At 31.4% G+C, this 27162-nt stretch overlaps 2 protein-coding genes across 6 annotated transcripts in view; one reads left to right on the forward strand and one right to left on the reverse strand.

The window, feature by feature from the left end:
• LOC132718741 (uncharacterized) overlaps positions 1–27162 on the reverse strand; it is a 42454-nt gene that overhangs the window by 14447 nt on the left and 845 nt on the right. Inside the window, exon 1 of one of the 2 annotated variants that reach the window (XM_060702466.1) lies at positions 7461–7674. The exons of the other annotated variant lie outside the window; for it this stretch is intronic. The gene's annotated coding sequence lies outside the window, so the exon portion shown is untranslated. Of the gene's footprint in view, positions 1–7460; positions 7675–27162 lie in introns of those variants that run through there. 2 annotated transcript variants of the gene reach the window in all.
• The window catches only part of LOC132718740 (calcium uptake protein 3, mitochondrial-like), a gene marked incomplete at its 3' end in the record, with an annotated part of 89597 nt that overhangs the window by 1657 nt on the left and 60778 nt on the right, over positions 1–27162 (forward strand). For 3 of the 4 annotated variants that reach the window (XM_060702460.1, XM_060702463.1, XM_060702464.1), the window contains 2 exon segments: positions 2120–2246; positions 23034–23054. In XM_060702460.1, coding sequence (XP_060558443.1) covers positions 2120–2246; positions 23034–23054 — 148 coding nt within the window. 4 annotated transcript variants of the gene reach the window in all.

The following is a 27162-nucleotide window of genomic DNA, read 5'->3' on the forward strand; positions in this document are numbered from 1 at the left end:
ATTAATATTTTTTAGATTGCCTTTTTATAGTTTATAAAATGATTTTCTGCATCTGATGAAAATGTGAAATTATGAAAATAATAAAAATAGAAAGACTGGATTGTTACCCCTTTTTTTTGTTAACTTAAAGCTTGTGAGTGAAAATTTAAAGAATCAAGTTTCAAAGCTGTATGATATATAGTTAATCTAGGTCATTTTATTGCAAAGTTATTCCACCCACTTTAAAAGGATAATTATGAAAACATATTGCAAGTTACTGTATAATTATATCCAATTTGACTGTCAATTAAACTTTTGAATCATTCATAAAAATTCTCTTTTTTTCAAGCAAAATCAGACAGGAATTTATAGAATTTTGATTCAGTTGTAAAGAAATAATTCTTATATTTGATGTTTGAAGGTCATCATAGATAAGGGTTATATTGTTATGATGAAAGGTGTTTTCATCAAGGTAAACAGCATGGGAGGGTCAGAGGTTACTTAAGTTTCAAATATTGAAGCTTGCTTTTGGATCATAAAGGAATGCATAACATTTGTTATTAAATCTTCATTACAATAAGCGTGCTATGGACATGATTCTTGTATCAATCATTATGTATATTAGGATATACAATTTCAGGTTGAAGATAAATCGATCCATGCAGGAGGTATATATTCGAAAATCAGCTTTCTGCAGAATTTTCGTGTAACATGATCATCTATTATGCTTATAATTGTGTACTCTACCCACCCTGTTTAAATACTGCTAAGGTAGAAAAATATAATGAAATCAGATTTTGACAAAATGAATATTTTGCGGATAAGCAAAAGGAAAAAAAAAATGAAGATTAAATATACTTATCTATGCAGTTTTTTAGTTGTCATTTATTTATCAATTTCTGCACAGTTCATTTCTTTAAGAGTTTACTTTCCAGACTTTTCACTGCCTAAGACAGTAAAAAAATTGAAACACCCAAATGGCAAATGAATCAAGCTTGTTTGCATTGAACAACTTGTCCCTAAACTGCGGGCATGTTTAATGTTTAGCACACTGAACATGTCTGGAATATGTCCCTTTGGAATAGCTATGGTCAACAGTAAGATAGATGCGCGCCTGAGTTGGTCTGAATTGTGTTAAATTTTGACAAAATCTGTAATGTTTCAAGACAGTACCAACAAATTAATTTCACATAGGATGTTTAGAATGTAAATTGAGGAATCACTATAATATAAATGAGCTGCGCCATGACAAAACCAACATAATGCGTTTGCGACCAGCATGGATCCAGACAAGCCTGCACATCCATGCAGTCTGATCAGGATCCATGCTGTTCGCTTACAAACCCTATTACAAGTAGAGAAACTAATAGTGAACAGCATGAATCCTGATCAGACTGTGCGGATGCGCAGGCTGGTCTGGATCCATGCTGGTTGCAAACCTATATTGGTTTTGTCATGGCGCGACTCAAATGTATTTCAAGTTTTAAGAAACTGTTTATCATAAGATCTCAATCTGAGTGAATATTCAATGACAAACTTTGTTGACCTGATCATGAATTAAAATTTTACCTTCAATTTAAAATGAGCAGCTTTTAAAAGACCTACATGATGACACTTATAATAGTTTATTCTCCCCCTAAAAACAAACTCTGGTTCAAATATGAATGCATTTAAAACATACATTGATCAGTACATTTATAACTTGTGGTTTTGGATATATTGAGTACCCAAATAAGCCATAATATAATATGATATTCATACATGTTTTACTTTTTTTTTATCTTCAAATAGCAATAAAAGTAGCCAAATTTATTGATATCCTTTAAACTTTGAATGGACTGTTCCAAATTCAAAGCAGGGAAAATCCATTAAACAAATTCAGCATCTTTAAATGCTTATTGCGAACATGCCACAAGTATAGAGCTGTGCCAGCTTGTTTCATCAGTGCAGTTAGTCTGAATATGCTCTGTACTGTTGATTTTTAATTTTCGCCACCCGAAAATAACAATGAACATTTCCAAATTGAAAACAGGGTGTGTCCATTATAAAAATTTAGTGGTGTTTTAGTTAAGCTACAAGTAATCATTCATCATCATATGTTCCCCCATTACATTTTGTTACAATGTACGATTTCTTCCAGAAAACTTCAAATCCAAAGACCCATAGAGAAGTGAGGTTTGAACAGTTTGCATCGGTACAATGTGAAGGTGTAATTTATATGACGCCTCAAGATTTTCTGGAATCTGTGACGGAGGAAGTACCAAGACGTAAGATTATAATGAATTATCATTATTTTGAAAACTAATTGGTGAAAATCACTCATCGCACATGCATGATTCATTTATGATATAAGCCGCTTCACGACAAAACCAACGTAATGCGTTTGCAACCAGCATGGATCCAGACCAGCCTGCGCATCTGCGCAGTCTGATCAGGATCCATGCTGTTCGCTTACAAACCCTATTACAAGTAGAGAAACGGATAGCGAATAGCATGGATCCTGATCAGACTGCGCAGATGCGCAGGCTAGTCTGGATCCATGCTGATCGCAAAAGCATTACGTTGGTTTTGTCATGACGCGGCTCAATTATCTATAAATTTGTGATTTGTCAGTGCTCTTAACCTTAACTAACAATAATGAATGTAACTCTAATATAAGAAATACTGAAAAATTTTGATGTCCAGGTACATTGTATTGATACAAGAAAAGGTTGAAAGAGCTTCAAATCAATCAGAATTACAAAAATGAATTACAGCGTACTGGGTTCAGCCGAAACGTCGGTGTATTTAAGGGAATTTTAAGAATTGCTTATTTTTTATTATCGAAAATAAAATAGAAATAAAAAAAACATAAAATACCATGTCTGTAATATTGTTTGATTAGCTCATACTTCATAAATAAAAACCTATCTAGTCAACATTGCAAAATATAAGAAATAGGTTATTTAGTGAACTTTGTTCAACATTGTTTAATGAACTAGATTTAGGATTATAACAAGTCGTGTACTGAATCACTCCATCTGCGTGACATTTTATACACGACTTGATATAGCAACATCCACTTGTCTAGATTGGAATACGAACATTTCATCGTGAACATGTACAAAATTTTCAGTCAAAGTCTAAAGCAAAGTTTTCAGTCGCATTAATGTTCTGTAAATATATAATATTATGTTGAATGCATTATTAATATAAAATTTGAGCTTTTAATTCATAATAAATAAGTCATTTTATGTTAAGTATTGTGTATTATGTATATATTTAGATTTACATTAAGCTTTTAATTATTTATTTTATGAAAAAAATCATAGCTTTTAATTGAAAATAAATCAAGTACATTAAAAATAACAGAGCGTAAATAAAATTACAAATAACTTTGAAGTTACCATATTTATTATGATTTGTGTTATAATATAAAGAAGTCAATTCTATATGAAGTATATTATCTGAATTACAGTTTTAATTGTAAATTTAGTAATTTTATGTAAAGCATATTGTTGCAGCTCTGAAATGCAAAATATCATCTTATAATTTTGATAATGGTATTGGTACGGCATTTAATTGCTGGTGATTTGCTAAAAAAAGAAGAAAAAAAAGATAAAAAATAACATGCTAAGGGAATGGGATATAAAAAGTGAAATTATCTTCAAAATAGATCAGTCTGAAGTTGTATCGAGGTTTTTTGCCTCCCAACAAATGTCGGTTTTTATATTTTGTTCATTGTTTTATGTATTTCGCCAGAAGGGGGAAATCAGTGTAATTGGTTTGTTGTTTTAAGACAGTGCAATGAAAACAAGCAGTAAAAATAACCACAAAACTGGAGATATTACATATTGTAAGATTATATTGATTATTATGCTAAGAACTACAAGACTTTAAGCATTATAGAGAAATAATAGCTAAAAGATAATGGTGTAAATATCTTGAAAAAATATTTCCATTCAAATCATGTCTATTAAAAGTAGCAAAATGTAAAACAAAGTAATATTTTGACTTCTATGTGTTCTATTAGTTGTTCTCCCCTCCAAATCTTTTAGTTTATTGTTTATTCTATGCAAAATATTAAACCATAACATAACATCACTATTATTTACATACTATTTACCAAAAAGCAACAGAAAAAAGGATGTAGTGAGTAACTTTTCGAAAACTGTAATAGTACACCAACAATGAGGGGCTTTCTGGAAATCAAAAAAATAAAAGCAATTCTGGGCATAATGGGCCTTTAATAATACTATTTGATCATAAAGATTTGTTTCTTAGCCCTGGTTTGATAGTACTATAATTCATACTAATTGGAATCACTCAGCACTACTATGGCTTATCAAGGTATTAATGGAATATTTGTTTTAGTATATGTGGGATACCTGCAGATTTTCTCCAGAATTGTTTTCACTATCTATTTGATGTTGTTTATAAATAGACTAATGTCATATGCCGAACAAATATGCATATTTTGATCATACATGTCATTTTGTTATGTAATCCGCGTGATGGTATGGGAGTGTAGCTGTTGGAAATAAGAGCCAAAGAGAGAGAGTGGGTCGAGATTCTATATACATGTTGATAATGGATAATCAGTCTAATCAGCACTTTTTTACCCCCTCTGTCCGCTAAATCTTTGATTAGTATATATATATGCAAGTTGTGCATCTGGATAGTGCGTCTGTCCATTCTCAGTTTCTCTTATTGTCTTATTGCCTTGTTTTATACTATTTACACTGTATTTCGCTTGATTAATTTGATTTTCAAAATTGTGCTCCTATTGTTTTTCATTTCAAGCAATTACCTTGATTAAAAGAATGTAATTACTTTGTTTATCAGAATAAATGAATAGATTAATTAAACAAATTTATTCTGGCATAGCTACAGGTTGCAGAGAAGCCAACCATTACATTCTAAATGAAGCTTTACACTTCTTGTTTTGTTTGTTGGGTTTTATAAGTCACACTTTCAAAGGTCATATTGCAACTTTCAGCTTTACTGCTGGTGGAAAACCTCAGATGCCCCTCAAGCATTATTTCAGGCATAATGCGTTACAGCCCTTTGCATAATGAGTTATAGCCCTTGGCATGCTAGCAGTGATAATGACTTACATAGGTCAATAGTAAAGAACCAGGCCAGCACAGATGTGCCCGCTGATCTTGGACTGCACCGGTACTATGGTAGCATGATTAGAATCTGTTGCCACCAGCAGGCTTGAAAGTGTTAATTTTACTAAGGGATATGATTGAAATTGCCTTCACGTGAACAGGTTAAAAAATGTTATTTTAAGGTTGCAATTAAGTTTTACACTGTTTTTAGATATGGAGAAAAAAGCAATTAAAATAGAAACAGATTTTTTTTTCATAGCTGCCTATGCAATTTCATATTGTTTAAAGATGTCTTGGCACAGTATATCATTAGAAAATTAACTTAAAAATACAAGTTTCTGTAATGGTAGATTGGACATTTGAGTATCTCTTTGTATAAATTTGACATGATTTAATACTGTATGATATAAAGAAACTAGTTTTGGATGATTCACTATTTTTAATTTGGCATATTTTATAATGGAGTTACCTTATCAAAATTAAACAAGAATGGAACAAGGTTTTTGTATGGGTTATAAATTGTATTATTAATTTTTTCTAATATTATGTTTTTATAAATACCAATGACTCTCCTATGGTCTGGAATTTGCATTTTTTTAGGGGTTCAATGTCAGTTAATCTTTGTGAGATGAATCATTTTATTCACTTTCCTAAGTCTTATCACTTTGCCTAAATTAATTTATTCGAAAACTGAATGATCGGCAATTTTTCATCTTCAGAACTGAAGTTTCAAACATGATAGGTAAAGTCTGAGGGATTTTGAGGTCACCGTTTTACATACAAAAATCTAACTCCATATTTGCGAAACTGTAAAGGAGAAAATCATCGACATTCCTTCTTGAAATTAGGATTAACCAGTGTTATTATAAATCTAAACAAGTATTAGACGAGGGAAATAATCTAGATCGCGTAGAATGCCCAATGTCTTTGAAGTGTTTAATATTTGAATATATTTCACAGAGGTGTAGCCACATAAAGTTGTGACTTATAAAAGGACATTGGCATCAGGCCAGTGATAATCATTTTCACCTGTCTGGTGAATTTTAAAAGAACAGTCTCCTCATCACGGTATTTTTCATTGACTTCAAACTCGGTGGTTATTTAAATTGTACCCCACCCACAGTTCCATTATAATAGTATAATATTTATGAATGTCAGCTCAAACAAAGGCTTTTTCCTGCTTATAGGACCTAAGAGTCAATAAATTTATATTTTTCCCTAAATACTGCTGAATAATGAGAACTTACAATATTTTTCCTCTAAATTTGTTATTATGCATCATATTGCCAAGAAAAAAGAATGGGATTAGCTAAATCAACAGGGGGAATTCTTTGGACATTTAAACTTACAGTGTAAAATATTTGAACTGTTTCTTTTTTAAGAAAATACAATATTACATACTTTGTATAAGGAGTGACTTTATGTAAACATAAACTTAGTTGGATTAATAGGAAATTTGAATGTAATAGTACACTATGATGAAGATTCATCTGTACACAATAGGTAATAAAAATGTACCGAATCAACTTCCCAAGGAAAAATGTTAATTCAGGAAGTTGATTTATATGAACCATATCATGGGTTCACACTTGTAACCCCCATTCTGCATATCTGATCTTATATAATATATAGTATCTATATATGGTATACAAGGTTTTAAATGACCCAAATAAATGAAATGCATGCTGCTGAATTAGTGTACTATAGTTTTGAATTTGGAACAACTATATAAGTTAACAGTATAGAGTCTGATCAGACTGTACTGATAAGCCGGCTGACCTGGCTCTATACTGGTGACAAAGACACTTCAGTTTAAAGCAGGTCAAAGGTTAATGCAAAAATAAAAAATCACGCAAAGTTGAAATATTTTACAATGTATAATTACAAATTATGATCTTATTTTCCTCTGTACCTTATTGTTTATAATTATTTAATAAAGTCGGGGTCATGCAAACCTTGCAATGGTCACAATTTATTGAAAATGGTACAAAAACAAAACCTTTAAGAATATTTTTGGACTGCAAAACTCTAATTTTACAGGTTTATAATATGTATTTTAATTAGCTTCTTTGGAAAAAAAACCCCACAAAATTCCAACAAAAAAACCCCTAAAAACTAGTCGTTTGAATCGTAATTTGAAGACTTTGTAAAAACTTTATGCTGGATTCATTGATCGATCCACAGATGTGCTAGAGAATCAGAACCAGTTTTATCATTTTAAATCCTTATGACATAAAAATATATTCCCTTAAATCATACAATACCTATAAATTCCAACATTCGTATATTATCATGTTATATGAATAGATTATCAGATATACACTGAATGAAGGAATAATTGCAAATAAGTTCGCAAATATGTCATTATTAATGTAAGAAAATACTTACATTTATTAAATATATTCACAAACACACGTAGTTATTCTGGTATGCTAAATATTTCACTAATTTTTTGTCTCTATTTCAAACGTCATCCGTTATTATTACATTCAAGTAAAAAAAAAATCCCGATTGTATTGTACCAATTTTAAGAACACAGCAAAGACCTTGAACGTTTTCTCACAAATTAAACTGGCTTTGATCGTGATATAAGTAAATTATTTGCCTATCCCACCTTTCGACAGACTATCTTCCTGATAAGCGTAATGTTGTCATAGAAGGAATCCCAAATAAGGAAAAAAATAGAGAAATGTAAAAATAACATCAAATGAAGGTACAGCATTGCATTTTTTTTCTGAAAATAAATAAGATCTATTTTGCTCAAATTTCAATATCAAGTTGTAACAGAACAGTTACAGGGATGAAAGAAGGTAAAGAATAAATACAAATTGTTACCTGCTAAATTTTTTGGGGGATTTTCAGTTCTCAAGTTTGATACCCATTTGGTGCTCGAAGGGGGGGGGGGGGAGGGTCATTAAATAATACCTTTACAAGCATTTAAGTGATGAAACAAAAGGTGTATACACAGCAGTCAAAATTAGTTATAATTTTTAATGTCAAAAATTTGTTTAGAGTTAATAGATTTTTAAATTTTAATAGAGTTTTTTTTTGGTTGTAGAAATGCATTGAAACTACATACCGGTATTTCCATATTTGCAAAAATTCTTTGCTTTTTGCCTTTTTTGGTTTTAAGTAACTAAGTCGTTATATAATATATACAGTCATGTTTACTTTTAATACAAGTATAAATTGATATTTGTGTGACTGATAATTGTTCTAGGACGTAATTATAGAAGAATGGGAGAAAAATGTACTGCACATGCAGCCATTTAATGTAACATCTTCTTTCCTGATGCTAAAAATAGACATAAACCCTGATGCTCAAAATAGACATAATATGGTTTGACTTATGCATACTAGCGAAGTTATACTTGAAAGTATTTGACATATGCATATTGTAAATAATTTACATAAATTAGTAATTAATTAACATAAATTAGTAATTAATTAACGTAATTAACTGAAACAGTTGTAAGACACATATTAAAGTATTATATTATGAACTTACAACCTGATAATGAACTTTTGAATTATTTTAAAATTAAAATCTGCAAGATTTATGAAATTGCCAACATACATTTTTTAAATTGGCAAACTATATCATTAAAACAATGCTTCCTGAAAATGTATGCTGTATCATTTTAACTTGCATTGCATTGCCAATAATCAAGGCATTAACATATACATGTACCGGTATATTATGTAAAATTATGTTTAAGTTTATGATGGAATGTAGATCTCAACTGATCTAATATATAGAAATCAGACTGTATTTACACAATAAAGAAAAAAAAATCTACAATTATAGAAGTTCAATATGTGTGATAATATTGCAAATATTGAATTACTTTAACCTGTGTCTGATCTCCACTGCATAGATATGAAAATAATACAGCTATAAATTTGCATTTAAATATCCTTATGTAGTTATAGTTGTAGGTGTAAAAGTTAACTATCATACTGGAACACACGTTTCTAGCAGTGCCTACTGGAACACAAGCTGTGCCTACTGGAACACTAGCAGTGTCTACTGGAACACAAGCTGTGCCTACTGGAACATAAGCTGTGCCTACTGGAACACTAGCAGTACCTACTGGAACACTAGCAGTGTCTACTGGAACACAAGCTGTGCCTACTGGAACACTAGCAGTGCCTACAGGAACACAAGTGGTGCTTACTGGAACACCAGCAGTGCCTACTGGAACACTAGCAGTGCCTACTGAAACACATGCAGTGCCTACTGGATCACATGCAGTGCCTTCGTGAACATTAGCAGTGCCTACTGGAACACTAGCTGTGCCTACTGGAACACATGCAGTGCCTACTGGATCATTAGCAGTGCTTACTGGAACACTAGCTGTGTCTATTGGAAGTTGTACAGTGATTTATTGCCCTTTTGTGGAGTAGGATCTGGTTTAGGTTGACCTAAATCCAAACCAAATATTTTATGACCGAAAGTAATCATGAGGTACATAAACAATGAATTCATTTTGCCTGGCCTCAACACTGCCTATCTAAGGTGTTAAGATAGAATAAGGACTTATTGATGAACCTGCCAACACCTTGGTGTAAAGATAGTGTGTAAAGCTAGTATCATGGTGACCTTCATATACACACTGATACAAACTAAACTGACCTACTGTTTACAAAAAATGATGGCCTATGACAGAAGATCTTTGACAGAAGCAAACATGAACTTGAGATCCAGCGTGAAAAAATCCCAGAAACTAAGGCTTACAACTGTAGATATCTGGTTAAAATATTAAAGAATGATATGGCAATTACAACAGTAGATTTATGGGTATAAAGCAGAGAAGATGGTCTACAACTGTAGATATAAGACAAAATGCTGGCCTACGGCTGAAGAGATCCTTGGTTAAAACATAGATGATGGCCATATAACAACTGAATTTATTTTGCACAAACAATAGTCATTGAAGTAGTCATAAATAAGGACTTTTTCTTAGAGCTGGTGAAAAAAAACTGTGCCCATGATATTATAATAAACATCTTCAATGGAAAAAAAAACAACACTGTCACTGTAGATAATTTATTTGAACCTACGTCAAAAAAATTTTGTTTAAACAAATGACATGATTATCTGTACATATCAATCTATGGTGTGCTTTCAACTCTCTGGTTCCTAGCTTAAAGAAAGTATAAAATCTATTTAAGTGATTTAGACGGGGGGGGGGGGGGGTTTTTTTTTTTCTTCAGTCAATATATTGATTATTAATATGATAAATATTGAGATAGAATATTTCAGTCTATGATAACACTATTCAAAAATGTTTTGAAAGATAATGGAAAATGCAATAAAACTTATGTTAAAAAACTTCCTCAATGCAAAATGCTTTATGTGCAAACATAATGAAGCTTATTTTTGTGTAGAACAAGCTGGGATACTAAGGTTATTTTGCAATCTGAAAAGAGAGAAAAGCCTGCAATACAATGATTATTGCTCTAATACAGTACTGAACCTGCTATTAGGGTCATCTTTTCAGCTTTAGAGAGGTACCATTGTCATTGTCTATTTACAGTATAGAAGTAAGAACTGGCTGTCGAGGTCGGAAAAGTCTTTAAAGGGCAGTTACCAAGATTCTTAATATTATTTAAAACAGTATAGAGAGCCAGGTCTCAGCGTCATTTTTCTGTAGAGAGAAAGGATGTCCATGTCAAGAGGATACAGCTTGGTACCTGGCCACATTATTTTGTTACATTTCACAAAAAAATGATCAGAAAAGATCATTGGCTACTCTTATTGGAGAGAAAGCACTTGTTGCAAAGTAACTCAGTCTTGTTATGAAAACTGGACTACCGTTATTTATGTCACGACCCTGAGTTACATGAAGAAGAAAGTCAACACTAAAAATCCTTGCAATCATGGCTTAGTAGAGCCTAGCTTGTCATCAGGTATAGCAAAAAAGGCTTAGGTATACTTAAAAACATCTGGTTATTGAGCTACATTTTCAATGTCCGTTATGTCAACGTCAGAGGCTTACAGCTACAGTTACTGGCTGCTACTAATATATGAATTATATTTTTAAATTCAGTCCTTTAACTTTGACAGTTTTTTGTGGTTTGTTTATTTTTGCTTACACTGCATTTTTGAAATGCATCTAGATGGGTGCAGGGCCGGTATTCATTATAGAAAGCATTGAGTGTGAAGCTATTTCATATTTCATGCAAAGTTGCATGCTGTATGAAGAATAGAAACCACAATTTGACCTTGAAATTGTTATAATTAATTAGATAGAAACTGTAAATACTAACAGAAATATAAATGAAATTCAATTCAATAGTTGGCTCCTAAATCAGGCTTCCAGTGACATTTATGTCTTTATAAAGTCTTTAGTAAAGTTAGAAGATTTACTGTTCTATATGGCAGTTTGTGTTAAATATAATAAGAGGATTGTCCCATTTATGTTTGCATTTCTTTGAAAACGATATAAAAAGTGGGTAGGTAAAGATAAGTAAAACAGTTTATTAAATATATGAGCTGTCGTATATACAGTTTTAAACACCCTTGACAAAAAAACTGCTAAGTTTGTTAAAATGGAAAATTCGGGAAGTGAATTGCATAAAGAAAATAGAGGATATTGAATGAGTGTAAGTTCAATACTGAATTTATTGAACTTATTGAATAAAGTCTACTCTCAGCGTCTGGCGAGCATAATATTGTTTTATTCAACGATTTCAATAAATTCAGTATTGAACTTACACGAATATAATATTCTATTTATCACATATCCAATATAAAGAATGTTTAAATTGAAAAAGAATCATTTTTCATTGACGAACCTTTAGTGAAATGCTAACATTTACTGTGTCTTTACACTATGTTTGTATAAAACAAATGACGTCACGTCAAAATACATGCACGGCCATGTAATACCATTTTCATGGAGTTGCAAAATCGGCACGGGTGTTTGATAAATATGATTATGGTAATGGTCATTGTTGCTTTGTGTGACCGTGTAAGGTGTAAAGGCCAGTTTATAGCTATCTTGTCAAGACGTCCAGAGTTTGAGCCCAAATAAAAGATGATATTTAAAATCTATAGTGATACATTCAGATTTTATGTAAAAGGCAGCAATTATTATATGGAAACAACAGTAAATAATTATAATTAATTATGATGATTTAATAAACAATAGTTTCATTTGTAAACAATTAAAATGCAATTCTTTGAAAAAGACAGGTTACTTGAACCTCTTGAAACATTGGATATAGATATATTGTGCACGTTACGTAGTTAAATCGCCAAGAAATACTTAAATTTAATTTTGAATCATATTTTTTTCAGATACCTGTAAATCAAATTAATTTATTTGAATTAAGTATAAATAGAGTCATTAAAAGGTGTTCATATTTCAGACAGGTATTTTAAAAGCTTTTAAAGTTTTCAACGTCCTTTTGTTCAGCGAAGCTATTGCATTGGCACATCTATGATATAAAGTATAATGTCCTCAGGTATATAGTGCGCACTCATTTGGTAATAAATTTTTGTTAAATGGCGGCAGGAGAGAAACGTAACATTGTAGTACGAATATTCAAATAATTTTGGACGATAACCAAAAATAAAACAGTCAGACGCACTCTTAACATTGTTCGAATGCTAGAATGGCTCAAAAGTTCAATTATTTTCTAATCAAATATTCAAAATGACTTATGAAAATATGGTGTAAAGTGTAAGAATGCTATATTGTCAGATTGACATTAATTTCATCAAAATAGAATATTCAGCATTAAATAAATGCCCTGCCATATCTCTGATGTAAAAAGAATTTATTTAAATATTGTTGTATTTTTATAATGGTTGTCACACAGACATTAAAGGTATTTTTGTGCATTTTTCAAGTTTATTTATAATAGAGGGAGACCTTAGGTGGGGGTCCCTCGTATTTTGTTTCAGATAGAACTGTGCACTCATCAGCCCTGAATATTGAACAAATGCATCCCAGATCCACATACTTCAAATCTCCTTAGCCCTAGGGGTGGGGGTGGGGGGATAGGGGGGCATTATTCATTTTCGGGCCGATTTTCACCTTCCAGCCCTGTCGTGTTATAAACTCTTCATATTCAAGGGACCGCCAATATCAAACAACTTATTGTAGTGTAATTAATAAAATTGTGTTTTTAAAAACTACATATACTAATAATAATGTAAAACAATATACAAATAAAATACCTTTTATTTTAATTTTTTGCATACATATATTGTACCTCTTAGATTCGTTTATGATTTTTGATATGAACTAATGTAACAGTCATCCCTTAGGTAAAATTACAGGTTTATGCATGATCAATACGTAATTACGAGAAATCAGGAAAAAATGAATTTAAGAAAAAAGAAAATCTGAATAATCTATACATTAGTGTTGAATAACATTTGAAACTCTTTGATAATCACTTGAGTACAAGATGTTTAAGATATGTCAGGTATTTTATCTGCTGACGCAAAAGCATTTTATTTTTAAGGGCCATAAAGTTATTTTAAGGGCTTTTGTCAAAGTCCATCTTCATGAAATCTATCAAAATCCCTATATCAATGGTAAAAAGTTCATGAAAAAATAGAAATGATGCAAAAAATAGCCCAAACAAACAAACCACTGGAAAAGAATTTCCCAGCTCTTGACATTAGAATTTTAATTGGATCAATAATGGCCTAGAAGAGTAAAGATGTTAAACCATTTATGGTCAAGCCAATTTCTGGATTATCTAAGTTTAACAATGATGTTTGTGGGAGTAATCTGTTGGCTTAATCACTCAACAATGCCTGCTGGAGAAGTTCTATTACATGTAATCATATAGTATATCAGTCATATCTGGTATATCTATAATAAGCTTAAGGCTTAACTCCCTTGTAATCTTAAATAGCGAAGGGTCGTTGTCTTTGATACTATTATCTAACTGGTCAGTTGTACTACATTGTATCAACGGTCAGCTGTTTTAATGACTAGGTTAGGATAAACTGACCTCTGGTCACCCTGGCTGGTTTTATGTCATTATGGCAGTGCATTTTGACCGGCCTTGTTTTGGACATGTTTTGGAATATGCGGAAAACTAAAACATTTGCTTACTTATAAGTTTGACCTCTCAATGTACAAACACTTTATATTGAATAATGTGATCAATGTATTGAAAGATGACCAACAGAAGTTTACAACTTGGTGATATAGATGACTCTTAACTCATCCTGCCAATAAATGTTGAGGTTTGTTTATATCTAGGGCAACGATTTAAAGAGCATTGAAAATGAATAATGACCATAGATAGAAGAGAGTGGGCATAATCAAGGGCCCTTTTCACATACTTATAAAGCACTTATGAAACGCTTTGATGTCGGAAATTTTATTCGTCTTGATTTATCTATTGTCCATTTCACACCAAAGTTAAAGTCCCCAGTAATTACAGGGCAATAAATTTTGACATGCAAAAGTTCAAATCGCAGAAATAAAAAGAAAATAGAAAAATAGACTATAGATTAGACCATTGCAAAAGTACTTTGAATGTATGATCTCCCAATTAGATTGTTTCATGTACGGACAGGTAAAAACTGAAAACACTATATACATAACCAGTCATACTTCCATGATGTGTGTATACAACATCCTGGTCTGAGCGGGCTTGTTTATCATATTTGAAACCCCACCAACTTACAGCGCAAGTGATTTTGATACAAAGTATTGAATATGTTCTGAAAATTTATTAACTAAATACTAGTAAAACATGTAATATTTAATCAATGACTTAAAAAAAAAATGCTGAATAAGTCAGGTTTTAGTACAGGTTAAAGTTATTAGTACATATTTACAAAATTAAATTGGTCAGGTGCGGCGCAGCCATTTGCATTACTGGAATCCTATTGGACAAATAATAATTTAAAACACTAATGACCTGAAAATAGAGACAATAGCAAAACGTTCTTACCCGTAGTTTCCTGCCGGCAAATAATTGTTTCCATTAAAACCTAAAAATCCAGTAAATGATGTTACTCACAATTTTCGGAGAAACAGTAAAATAAAGTTGAAGCTGGAGGCCAGTTTGTTAATGACTGTAATAGAGTCTCGATGCTGTATGTCTTTAAATAGGACTTTCTCGACAAGTTTTTTTATTTCTCATGCAAATTTGTCATCAATGGGATAATGGAGAAAGAGGGGATTGCCAAAGTCTTGTGACATTTTTCCATGAAATATGGGATAATATCAACTTTACAGATTGTGTTTTTGTATGAAGGGAATGGCGAATATTAAGAGTTTTGATTCATGAATAGATTTGCCGTCCCAAGTGAGAATCAAGTCTGGTATTACGCCTACGAAAATGACAAACATATACAGAAAACTGATCGGATATGATCGTGTGATGTTGCATTGCTCTTACGCGGCTTTATTCCTTAATGGACCTTGAAAAAACTGCCCTTCATGAAGTTGGTCTTCGATAATGTGCAGACGAAAGACTATAGGAAGACTAATTAGTACCCATTAAAAATAATTGACTAAAAGCTACCAATGATTTTTTTTGGAGGTGGGGGGGATGGGATATTTTTTGGCTATCATTTTATGTATTGAAATTGCTCAAGACAGATGGGTTTGTCATCTAGAAATGATACAAGCACCTGCACAGAAGCACAAAATGTATGAAGATTAATGTAATATTTATTATAATTGCATTGAAAACAAGAATTTGCTTTAAAGGCAATTTGTAGGTTCTATATCGTGAAGATTAGACATTGCAAACATGCGTAAAAGAGTGAATTTTGATGCCAGAATGGTTATTCCAAAAGTAGGTCACATGGTTCACACATGGCTTAGTGTATGTTTAAACATAGTATTACAATAACTGCAAAGGTAGCAGGTGGCAGGCCAATGGAATCCTTTAGGAACTTCACTCATGAAATAGACATACAATATATCAAGTACCTGGTATAGCACTTAAAATGGAAAATTCTGCAAAGGATAATAGAGAAATATCTATAAAGTCATAACTAATACTAATTTTTTGTATGATTCTTACCAGTTTTGAGTGAAAAGCATTTGATTTTTTGGTCATTTTGCACAATAAAAATAGTTATTAATTATTCCGGAAAAAAACCCAACAAAAACAGGATGAGGAAATGATCTGAAAATTTGCACACACGTCAAATGCTGCACAAATCTTGGAAAAATATTTCCAGTCTCGTCATGTCAAAAAACCTAAGTGACGACTCTTTAACAAACAAAGTAACAGTAATACATGCCAATAGAAATTAACTGGAATTTTAGCAACAGCATTTGAAAGAATTTTGGAATGGAGTATTCATTCCAGTGACCTGATTTATGACAGAATTGGGAAGGGTGGAAAATTTATCAATGAAATTTTAATACTATCAGTCTTTGAATTGTCAAGTGTATTGTAATATTTTTTTTAGGGAAAGTAAGAAATATAGCACAATTTTTCTCCAGTCAGAGACATGATCATTCATGATGATAATGAAACCGTAAGGGAATTTCATTATTATTTTGTAGAGCTTGTAGTAATTGTTTAATAATTATCATGCTAAATATATAACAGTGAACATTGCAGACAAGGATAATCAGACCTTACATACAGATCAGTGCTGTGAGATCTTGATTTGCACTGTCACAGTAGTTGAACCAGTTGCCATCGGCAGGTAAGGGGTCAAAGCCTCTACTGCTTACGTATCTAGACGTCCCTTAATTTAATTGTATAAACAGTTCCGAAATTGGAATCAGAACAAGTCAACTTAAAATATTCACTACAGAATAGGAGTTAAAAGGAAGTATAGGTACATAAACCCACACACATAGTCACACAAATTAAAAAAACCTAAAAAGGTGCGCTAACAGTTACACTCTTTATCACAAACAAAGTAACAGTAATACATGACAATAGAAATTTACTGGAATTCTAAACAACAGCATTTGAAAGAATTTTGGAATGGACTGTTCATTCCAGTGACCTGATTTATGACAGAATTGGGAAGGGTGGAAAATTTATCAATGAAATTTTAATACTATCAGTCTTTGAATTGTCAAGTGTATTGTAATATTTTTTTTAGGGAAAGTAAGAAATATAGGACAATTTTTCTCCAGTCAGAGACATGATCATTCATGATGATAATGAAACCGTAAGGGAATTTCATTATTTTGTAGAGCTTGTAGTAATTGTTTAATAATTATCATGCTAAATATATAACAGTGAACATTGCAGACAAGGATTCAGACCTTACATACAGATCAGAGTGCTGCTGTAGTAGAATCATTTGCCATCAGCAGGTAAAGGATCAAAGCCTCTGCTGTTTACTTACTGAGGCACCAGCCTCAAATTTTCATTGAGAAGTCCCTTAATTTAATTGTATAAACATTTCCAAAATTGGAATCTGAACAAGTCAATTTAAAATATTCACTGAAGAATAAGAGTTAAAAGGAAGTATACATAAGGTACATAAACCCACACACATAGATATCTATCACACAAATTAATAAATAAATGCTCTTTGTCCATTAAAAAGGTGCGCTAACAGGATTTACAGTGTGCAAATATTGTACTGTTTATCATTGACATACTGTAGCTTAAAGTTGCTTGGTCATCAGTTTTAACATTAAATAATGCTTTAAATGCTAGTGACAAGTGTAGAGTATGCTAAGCTACAAGTGTAGAGTAAATTAAGTCACCTAACATTTTAGTTTAACCCTAAATAACATGCTAAATTTCTTTAATGGACTTGAACAGTTTCCATTTTCGGAATGGAATATCATACAGTAGATCTAGGTTGATGGCCAGCAATTCAGTATAATTTATGTTTCTATAATGTACATATGTCTGGTGCTTGGCATTCCCGATTCCTCCTACCAAAGTAACAAAGGTCATGTGAATGTGATGCATTTATTAAAGGCAAGATGTGTTCTTAAAAAGACAAAATTACATGACTCCACTTCCCAAATCTGTATGTAAGTAAAATAAAAATTAGATGGAATTTGACATGTCTTAGAATAATGTAAAAGAAACGGTCACATTCGTGAAATTCCAGTACCATTGTTAAATTGTTACGTCTCACGATACGGGTACAGTTGGAACTATCTGTATACAACTTGAACACATTTATAGAGCTTCTATTATGGCGATCTAAACATGCGCCACTTTTTGATGTGGTCACTCTATGTAAATATCACAAAACTATTGACGTATTGCCCGTCTAATTGATTTACTTATATCAACGCCTTGTTGATACAAATGATTAAATTTTACTGACTGAAACTCGTTATTCTCGCCAATGCAATTTTATCTACTTGAAACCTATTGATGGACCTCAATCAATATGAAATCAAAAGCACTTGAATATCATTTGCCAAATAACAGACTTTTGTCCATATCGGTTAAGTAAATGGAGAATATGTAAAGACCACTGATAAAACGGAGATTTGACCACCCAAAATGTAATACAGTATCAGTGCAATGTGACCTACGATAGTGTTTGTATGACTTGTTCTTACATTTACATATCGGTGACTCATCAAATATTCCTAACAGACTTTTGTCCATATCGGTTAAGTAAATGGAGAATATGTAAAGACCACTGATAAAACGGAGATTTGACCACCCAAAATGTAATACAGTATCAGTGCAATGTGACCTACGATAGTGTTTGTATGACTTGTGCTTACATTTACATATCGGTGAGTCATCAAATCATTCCTGAAATAGCTCAGCAGAGTCCTTTGCATTAATTTTTGCGTCCTGCCTTTTTTTCAGGGTTGTTTAATGAACTGTTGTGTAACAAACTATTGCAAAAAATTTTAGCTTTGGTTTTTAGCTTCTATCAAGTGTAGGCTCAAAGAAAATAATGATAAAAAAAAATGTAATGTTTTTGTGATGAAAGATTATATTTTTAAAAGTTGTTATTTTTCAATGGACTTTTTAGGGGTTTAAGTTTTTAAGTTATTATTGACTGAATATAGCAAACAGTGCAGACCATGAGCAGACACCAGACGGTACAAATTTGCTGGCTGATCGTGGTCAGCACTGGTCTCATGGGTAGAATCTGTTGCGACCATCAGTCTAAAGGTTAATTGTTGAACATAATCTGTATTTTTATAGAGATAAACATTCTGGCTATGTTTGATCAAATCAAAATGGTGACCTCAAGATAAAGATTGAGTGTTAAAAAGGAATCTTTACTTTTTTGATCTGGTATTTTCTTATTGACTGTTTATATATACATTTAATCGATTTGGTTTAAAATAATTGTTATGTTTAACACCCCCAAATTTTGGGTTTAGAAATGTTCAAAAAATTTAGTTTTCCTTGTCCGGCTACATTGATTTATTGCATTTGATAACTTGTTAACTTTTCGTTGGATATTAATACACAAGCAGATCTAAAGTTGCGAAGTCACTTATTTTACCGAGATAAGGTGTGGAAAGGCGAAGAAGAATTGAACAAACTTTTTAATTTACCTATATTGTTAGATAAATTAATGGGCCCACACTTGACAAATACCATATATACTGGACGGCTACCCGGGTGTCGAGGGTTATCAAATAATCGCGTGTTTATGAGAATTATGGTTTCTGCGGCTCTTCAGTAATATTTGGACGGCTGAAGTGTCCACTCATTCAACAGGAATGAAGAGATGTAGACATCAAACGAAACGTTATCGGCCAGATTTAATGTAATATTTACAGTGTTATAAGCGTAATCTACAATGGCACAGTACGTTCTCAAGACAGCTAGAGGGTGACAATGTATCTGGATGTAATTTCGTATTTAGAGGCTGTTCGGACAAGTTTTGCTGTAAAAATAAACATTTAGTCAAGTTCCGTTAACTGATTGATTTCAGAAGAACTGATAAAATAAACATTATCTGTATTAAAAATGATAACATTGAAATGATTATATATACGTGCAGGATATACATGTAAACATCCAAAAATTATTGCCTGGTTTAGTTTTTACATTTATGTAAAATTATAAATGTGGGGCATGTTAAATGAACAGGAGAGTCAGACAGGGGAGGTAATTGGGTGATGTGATTTATTTGATTATCTGTCTTTGAAGGGAGAGTAGTCTGGTATGAATGTATGTCACTGGTGTGAATGAAAATACTAGTATATAACAATACAATGACAAGAGTTTATTGATCAAAATGAGGCATATTAACAAACTGTTGAAAATAATCCCAATTTAACCGTAAGTCTACTGGAGGCCAATGAATTTACCCATGCGGCCAGTTCAGACTAAAATCAATTGGCACATCCAATTTCCATCGTTTGAAAAGTTCATGTTTTGAAATTTTCCCCAAAAAATGATTAATGGTTTAGTCCATATTGAGAGATGGACAAGTCCATTTAAATCAGATGTAAACTTAAAAGTAATGTTTATTATGTAAACCATTGTTCCATTGCATAACTCTATGGAAAACTTTATGAAAACTTTCAGAAAGCCCTGTTTGTCTTGTAATGCCTTATCTGTCCGGTATGATCATTTGTTACCATCATAACTTTTGTTTGGTTTAAAGCAGCAATATCTCAAGGCCATTTGTTCATCATAATCTAATATGACAAGCTCAAGGGCAATGTTTTTGAAAAAAGGGGGCAATGTCCTTTTGAGTTTAAGTTCTTTAATCATCTAATATATAGTTACCATATGTGCCGCGTCACGACAAAACCAACATAATGGGTTTGCGACCAGCATGGATCCAGACCAGCCTGCGCTGCCGCGCAGTCTGATCAGGATCCATGCTGTTCGCTATCAGTTTCTCTACTTGTAATAGAGTTGGTAAGCGAACAGTATGGATCCTGATCAGACTGCGCGGAGGCGCAGGCTGGTCTGGATCCATGCTGGTCGCAAACGCATTATGTTGGTTTTGTCGTGACACGGCTCAATTAAGTTTGTTTTCCAGTTTGTGAAAGTAAGGTAATATTTGATTACTTCATGAATATAATTATCTAATAAAAAAAAAATATACTTTAAAAATATACTTCATGTGTATATGAATATATGTAATTAGTTAAATAAAGAATAATAATTATATACTATATGAAAAATATAATAAAAAGTAAAAGATATTCAGTTATGATAAAGCCTTCAGTATAACAAGAAACAGCTAAAAAAATCTTATCTTTATAACTTTTAAAATATAAAATTAAGATTGTGAAAATTCAACAGAATTTATGAATGGTATTTATGGATGGTGCACCTTAATTTGATGAAATTATAATTTTACATAGGCCTTACAGCTTTTTATGTAAGGAAAAAAATATTGTATTAAAATGGTACCACTCCCTTTTTTTGCAAAGAATAGATACACTCATCATGATTATCACTAATAATGACATTTTTTGTCTTGAATTGATTCAAAGTCACGCCAAAATCTAATTTTATTATCAAATTGAATGGTCTGAACAATGTATGAGTGAAATATAGGTCATTTAAATGGCTTGAAATATTCTGAAGGACATGTTTATATATCATGAATAAATATTTGAATAAATCCTAAGTAAGTTTTGCATGTATTTGAGGTTAATGTTAGGATATTACAAAATATTTGAAGTTCCTTCTTTTAAGGCCAAAAAACATTAAAAAAATCTTTGGTTTTGGTCTGTAGCCATTATAGTATAGTGAATCCTGTCAAAAAAGAAATTAGAAATATTCTTTATTTTTAATGTTACTAATTTTTTTATATTTATTAAGTAATAGATGTTCATAATTATTGAGATTTTATTTGTTGTACCAGAATGGTTGTGATCACTCATTAAAGGGAGGTAATAAACATATAAAATCTATCTTCTCTTCCTTGAGTACATAATTATATAAATAATGCAATTTAATATTAAATAAAATGTGATAAGTACTATAATAACAGGTAAATATGTACTAAATTCTAATTCATTTATAGTGATTGTAAAAGAAAAGTAAACAGTGTTTTATAAGAAAAGCATTTATACTGACAGTTTGAAACATTAAAGGGAGGTAATAATTATATATAACTTTTTTTCACCTTAATGATATTAAGATAAGTTAAGGTTAAACACACACAACATGTGCTTGAATGTAAGTTATTGTGTACAGGGACAGGATAATTATAAAGGGTGCATGCCATTTCGTCATTTTTAGTTGGCATATCTTATTATTTTATATAGAATTTTAAGTGCTTTTTAATTATTAAACACTTAAAATTTTCACAACATGAATATTAAAGTAGGCTTTTGTAAAGCAGATAGTTATTTGCTTTTTATGATGCATAAAATGACAAAATGTGCCATTAAAATAATGGTCAAATATGCCATGATTAATTAATTTTATACATTTATGCCATGAAATGATTATGGGATAATGATGGATTTGACACCTTAATGTAATAGAATGGTTGTGTTATTGATGTTATTATAATGCAGTTTAGAGTATGTTAAATTGTTCAATAATAAATTAATGATTTATGAAAAATATAACAGTTTTGCCAACAAATGTGTGATATTTATGTTCCACGTTTATTTGACAAATGTATAAATCCATTTACTTGATTTCATTGTTTTGAATATTAACTATTATTTATATGTAAACAAATATGAAAATTATGTTTGATTTTGAAGGGACTCGTTCACTTGACTGAATTTTCTTTTTTCTGTGAAATTGACTCAATGATAAAATGGATATTTTAGCAAATCAATTAAGAATCAATTAAGGGTATCATATTAAAGAACATTGTTTCACTTATTCAGGGAGCAGGGTTATTTGACACTCATAATCTTTTTGAAGCATAATGAGGGGAAAAGATTTTGTTTTGCTGCTTAAATTCTGAGTATTTGTATTTTTTGAATTTTATGTAATGGTTTAACTGTTTGCTACAATTAATAATTGATCAAGTTGAAAAAAGAAAAATCAGACAAACTAAGAACAAGTTCCTTTAAAGTAATATTGATATTGTTGATACTAATGAATATGTTATATTTCTGACAGATATGAAAAATGGATCTTCTGGTATGATTTCTACTTCTGTATATTATTATTTTACTGGGTTCAGGACTTACTTGAATTACTTGCAAGCTTAAGGTTCAATCAAAGGGGTGATTGGACCAATGGCTTTTCAACCATTGTTGCAATGTCAGTCCTAATGAAAATTATAGTGGTGAAAGGGTATCCAAGGTCGAAATAAATATTATGCTGGTGTACTGATGAAGTTTGGAAATGGGCTTTTTGCTATTTGTATAAAGTATCATATTATTTGACAAAGCAGCAAGCAATGGGTATAGTGCCACACTCATTGCTTAAAGCTGAACAGTCATGCAACAGTTATGAAAGCACAAAAAATGCTTAAAGCTGAACATTCTGTACTTAATAAATAAAAGTATTGTTATGTCAGTTGCTTAATTGGTATATCTATTCGGAATACATTAGTCAGATGTTTCAATACAGATAATTAAAAAATCTATTTAAAAGATTGAGTTAACTTAACCTCTAAATAAGTTCTGAACCACAAAATACAAGTAAATCCTGAATCCAGTCCCTATTTGTTTTGTTCAGACCGCTGATATATCTATACTTTCTCTTTATTTGTTCTATATATCATTTTTATGTTCAATATTTTATTTTGTGTAACATTTACACTTCCTTTCAAAAGAATCTGGAGATTTGAGTACTTAGGAAAAATTATATAAAAGTCATTTATTAGTCAAATTAAATCAATACCTTTTGCCAAGATTTGTTCCTGCTTTCACAATGTCAAATAAGTCAGGATGATAATTTAAATTATCTCCAGATAATTTTGGAAATGTGAAATGATACATTATTAATATTTTGTCTGATATAGCAGTTTTAGGTAGGAGGTTTATTATACACGTATAGATTTGACATGGGATTTATGCAACACAATTGCTGCATCATGATTACACATGTTGTTATTAACCGAGTCTAAGATATATATTATGCAATGATGAAACATAAATACATATGTGTATTTGTGACACTTGAGACCTTTGTCTACACATTTATGTCTACACATGAAGCCTTGATACATATATAATCTTACGCACCATGATTCTAAAATATGTAGAAATAACTTTCAAAGACATCATTTGAGTGTGTCATGATAACGCATGGGGTAAAAAAACACATTTAAATGTGTTTACTGAGTGCATCATGAGTACAGGTACATGTGTAGTTAAAAAAAACGTTGAAATGTGTCATCTGAGTGCTTCAAGACGTGTTGTTAGAAAAATAAAGTGTATTGTCTGTGTGCATCTTGATAACACGTGTTGTTAACAAGTAAAGAAACAACAAAACAATTGAAATGTGTCGTCTGAGTGCCTCACAATTACACGTGTAGTTACAGTTACACTGAAATATGCAACACAGCTGCATCATGATTATATGTATTGTTTTAGATTTAGTTACGTTCGGATATATGCATGTATTTCAGAACAATGCATAGCTACAGCAATGTAGAAATTGAATGGGATAGACATGATAGATTTTTTAATAGAAATCTTAGACTATATTTTTTATTACTTTAAGATAATAAAGTGAATATAGTACACTTAATTTGATAGTTCACCTTTAAAGGAATCAAGGCGCTTCAGTTCTATGATTTTCTATCATTTGAATTTGCTTGAAGTATAATATACCTCTACTTTAATAGGAATAATGGTATATTTAGCTTTAGCTGAATTTATGTTAATATTTGGTGTATGGTTAAATTAAATTATATTGAAAAAATAGTACAATGTATTTTTCTTTTCAGAAAAATATATCTTTGAATTGTCTTATTAGGCACCTTGCTTAGTAAGGGCTCCATTATAATATGCTTTTGAAATTCTTAAATTAACAAAAAAGCCTTCTTTTAATTACAATTCACTTTCTTCCATTTCACAATAAATTAACAAACTAATGCTTTTTGAATTAAATAAACATATTCTTAGTAACAAAAACATCTTTACTGCAGCACTGACATATATTTTATACTGCAATATAATGCTTGTTTAGCCATCCTGAAAATGATTAGCCTTTGTTACCAGTATAGACCCAAGCCAGTCTGAACATCCATACAGTCTGACCAGGCTCTATACCAATGGCTGATCAATTTCAAATTTGCATCCTGATATCCCAATAATTGATAATGGACAGTTCCAAAAAAGGAGGCTGGACAAGTCCATCTTAGAAATTCAGCAAGTAAATGGATTGACCTTTTGAAAGTTAATGCCTTGCCTATGGAATATTATCATAGATTTATCCAGGCTAATAGCCTATCAAGTTAACAGGGCTGCCTGTGCTGCATTTGTTATCAAACTCCATTGGTGAAAGTTATCATAATGCAGAAAAGTGCAAATTCAAATTTTCGGTGTCAAATTGTAAAAGAAATGCTATATATTTCAATCTTTCATCTTTTAATAAATTGTTTAGGTTCCCGTAGGCCACTAATTATGCTCCTTTAGTAGTTATGAGAATACACTAAAGTGAAGCATGGTAGTGGAACATTAGACTGATGCGCTCGAGAGTAAGGGTACTTCAGCTGTAGCCTGATCGCAGCCTTAAATAGCCTGCTGGCTGCAATAGGACCTGAGTGCAGACCATGATTAGCCAGTACATCTGTGTATCATGATCTGTACATAATATTCACTTTTCAGTCAGTACTGACATTTTGAATTTTCTGTGAAAATGATGAATGGTCATGTGCGGATTGAAAGATGGAAAAGTCCAATTAAAATATTCAGCATGGTCAATTCCAGTTAACAGATGTATTGATTTATTATCCATATCCACATTAAATTTTATAATACTTGTATAGGTGTCACATACGTAATGTCATATGTCCACATTAAGTCATCCTTGTATTATTGTGTCACAATTGTATCATGTCATATAAGGGTGTCATAGATTTTGTGTCATTGATGGAAGTAATTGTAGATCATTGTCTCCGTATCCTATGTAAATTAAGTCAATGCCATGTGTTATTGTTAGACGTACATTGTTGTCTCATGTAGTCTGTTAATGGTAGTGAATGTCATGTGTTAATTAATGTCAGTTATTGTGAGATATATCCGTATATCAAGTAAATGTCATGTGTTAATTAATGTCAGTTATTGTAAGATATATCCGTATATCAAGTAAATGTCATGTGTTAATGTCAGTTATTGTGAGATATATCCGTATATCAAGCAAATGTCATGTGCTGGCAGTCTGTAATGAAGTTTCTCAGGAACTCACAAAGTATCTTTGTGAAAGGTAGCTCATGGTTAAGCTGTGATGGTAAGCTTGTTTGTATACCACAATATTTGAGGGGGTTACTAAGAACAGGCATTTGTTGAGTTCAGGATAAACTCTTTAATAGTCACATTAAAAAAATCCCAGCATGCCCCCTCACTCAATGTTGGAAATATTCCTCATTATTTTGTCTCCAATTGACCTGAAAGTCAGGACTGATAGAACGTAACATCAACTTGGCTAATAATTTCATTTTCCCCTTTTTTGTGGGGGTTGGGGGGGGGGGTGACTGTTAAAGATTTAATGCCAACATTTCGATGATGCATTTTTAACAGGCTGAAGGTTAATTGTTTATCTAACTTGTTGTTGTTGTTTTTTTTAAACAATATATGACACACTTAAGAAAGTTCGTACAAAGTTAAACAATAAAAGTCTGTCGAGCTCTGTTGTTTTATTGCTAGTTATAATGCATTTTGTCAAAATAATCATCCGAGATGTCATAGTGACAAGACAGGGCGAAATTTGTCTGTTATATAATTATGCCTTTTGTATTATTATCTTTGTTTCTTTTCCACTTTTTAGTTGTCAAGCAAAAAAACCCAAAAAACACACAAACACCATGAGGTTGTTGGTGTTAAAATATCATGAATTTAAAAACAGTTTATGCATATTTAAAAGCTATTGTTATTTTTTGTACTTAATTAGATCATTGTATGTGAAGATTAAAAGAAAAGATTTTTTATATATAAAAAAAGTAATAATTTATTGTTCTGTATATCACACAGGATGAAATATTATTGAATAATTCACCATGCGCTTCGTTTTAATAATACAATTTATGTTAAAAACTGTATTTAAAACAAATTTATGCAAGATGTATCTTCTATTG

This window comes from Ruditapes philippinarum, unplaced genomic scaffold, assembly GCF_026571515.1.
Source record: "Ruditapes philippinarum isolate M1 unplaced genomic scaffold, ASM2657151v2 ctg746_1_1_1_1, whole genome shotgun sequence".
NCBI lineage: Eukaryota > Metazoa > Mollusca > Bivalvia > Venerida > Veneridae > Ruditapes > Ruditapes philippinarum.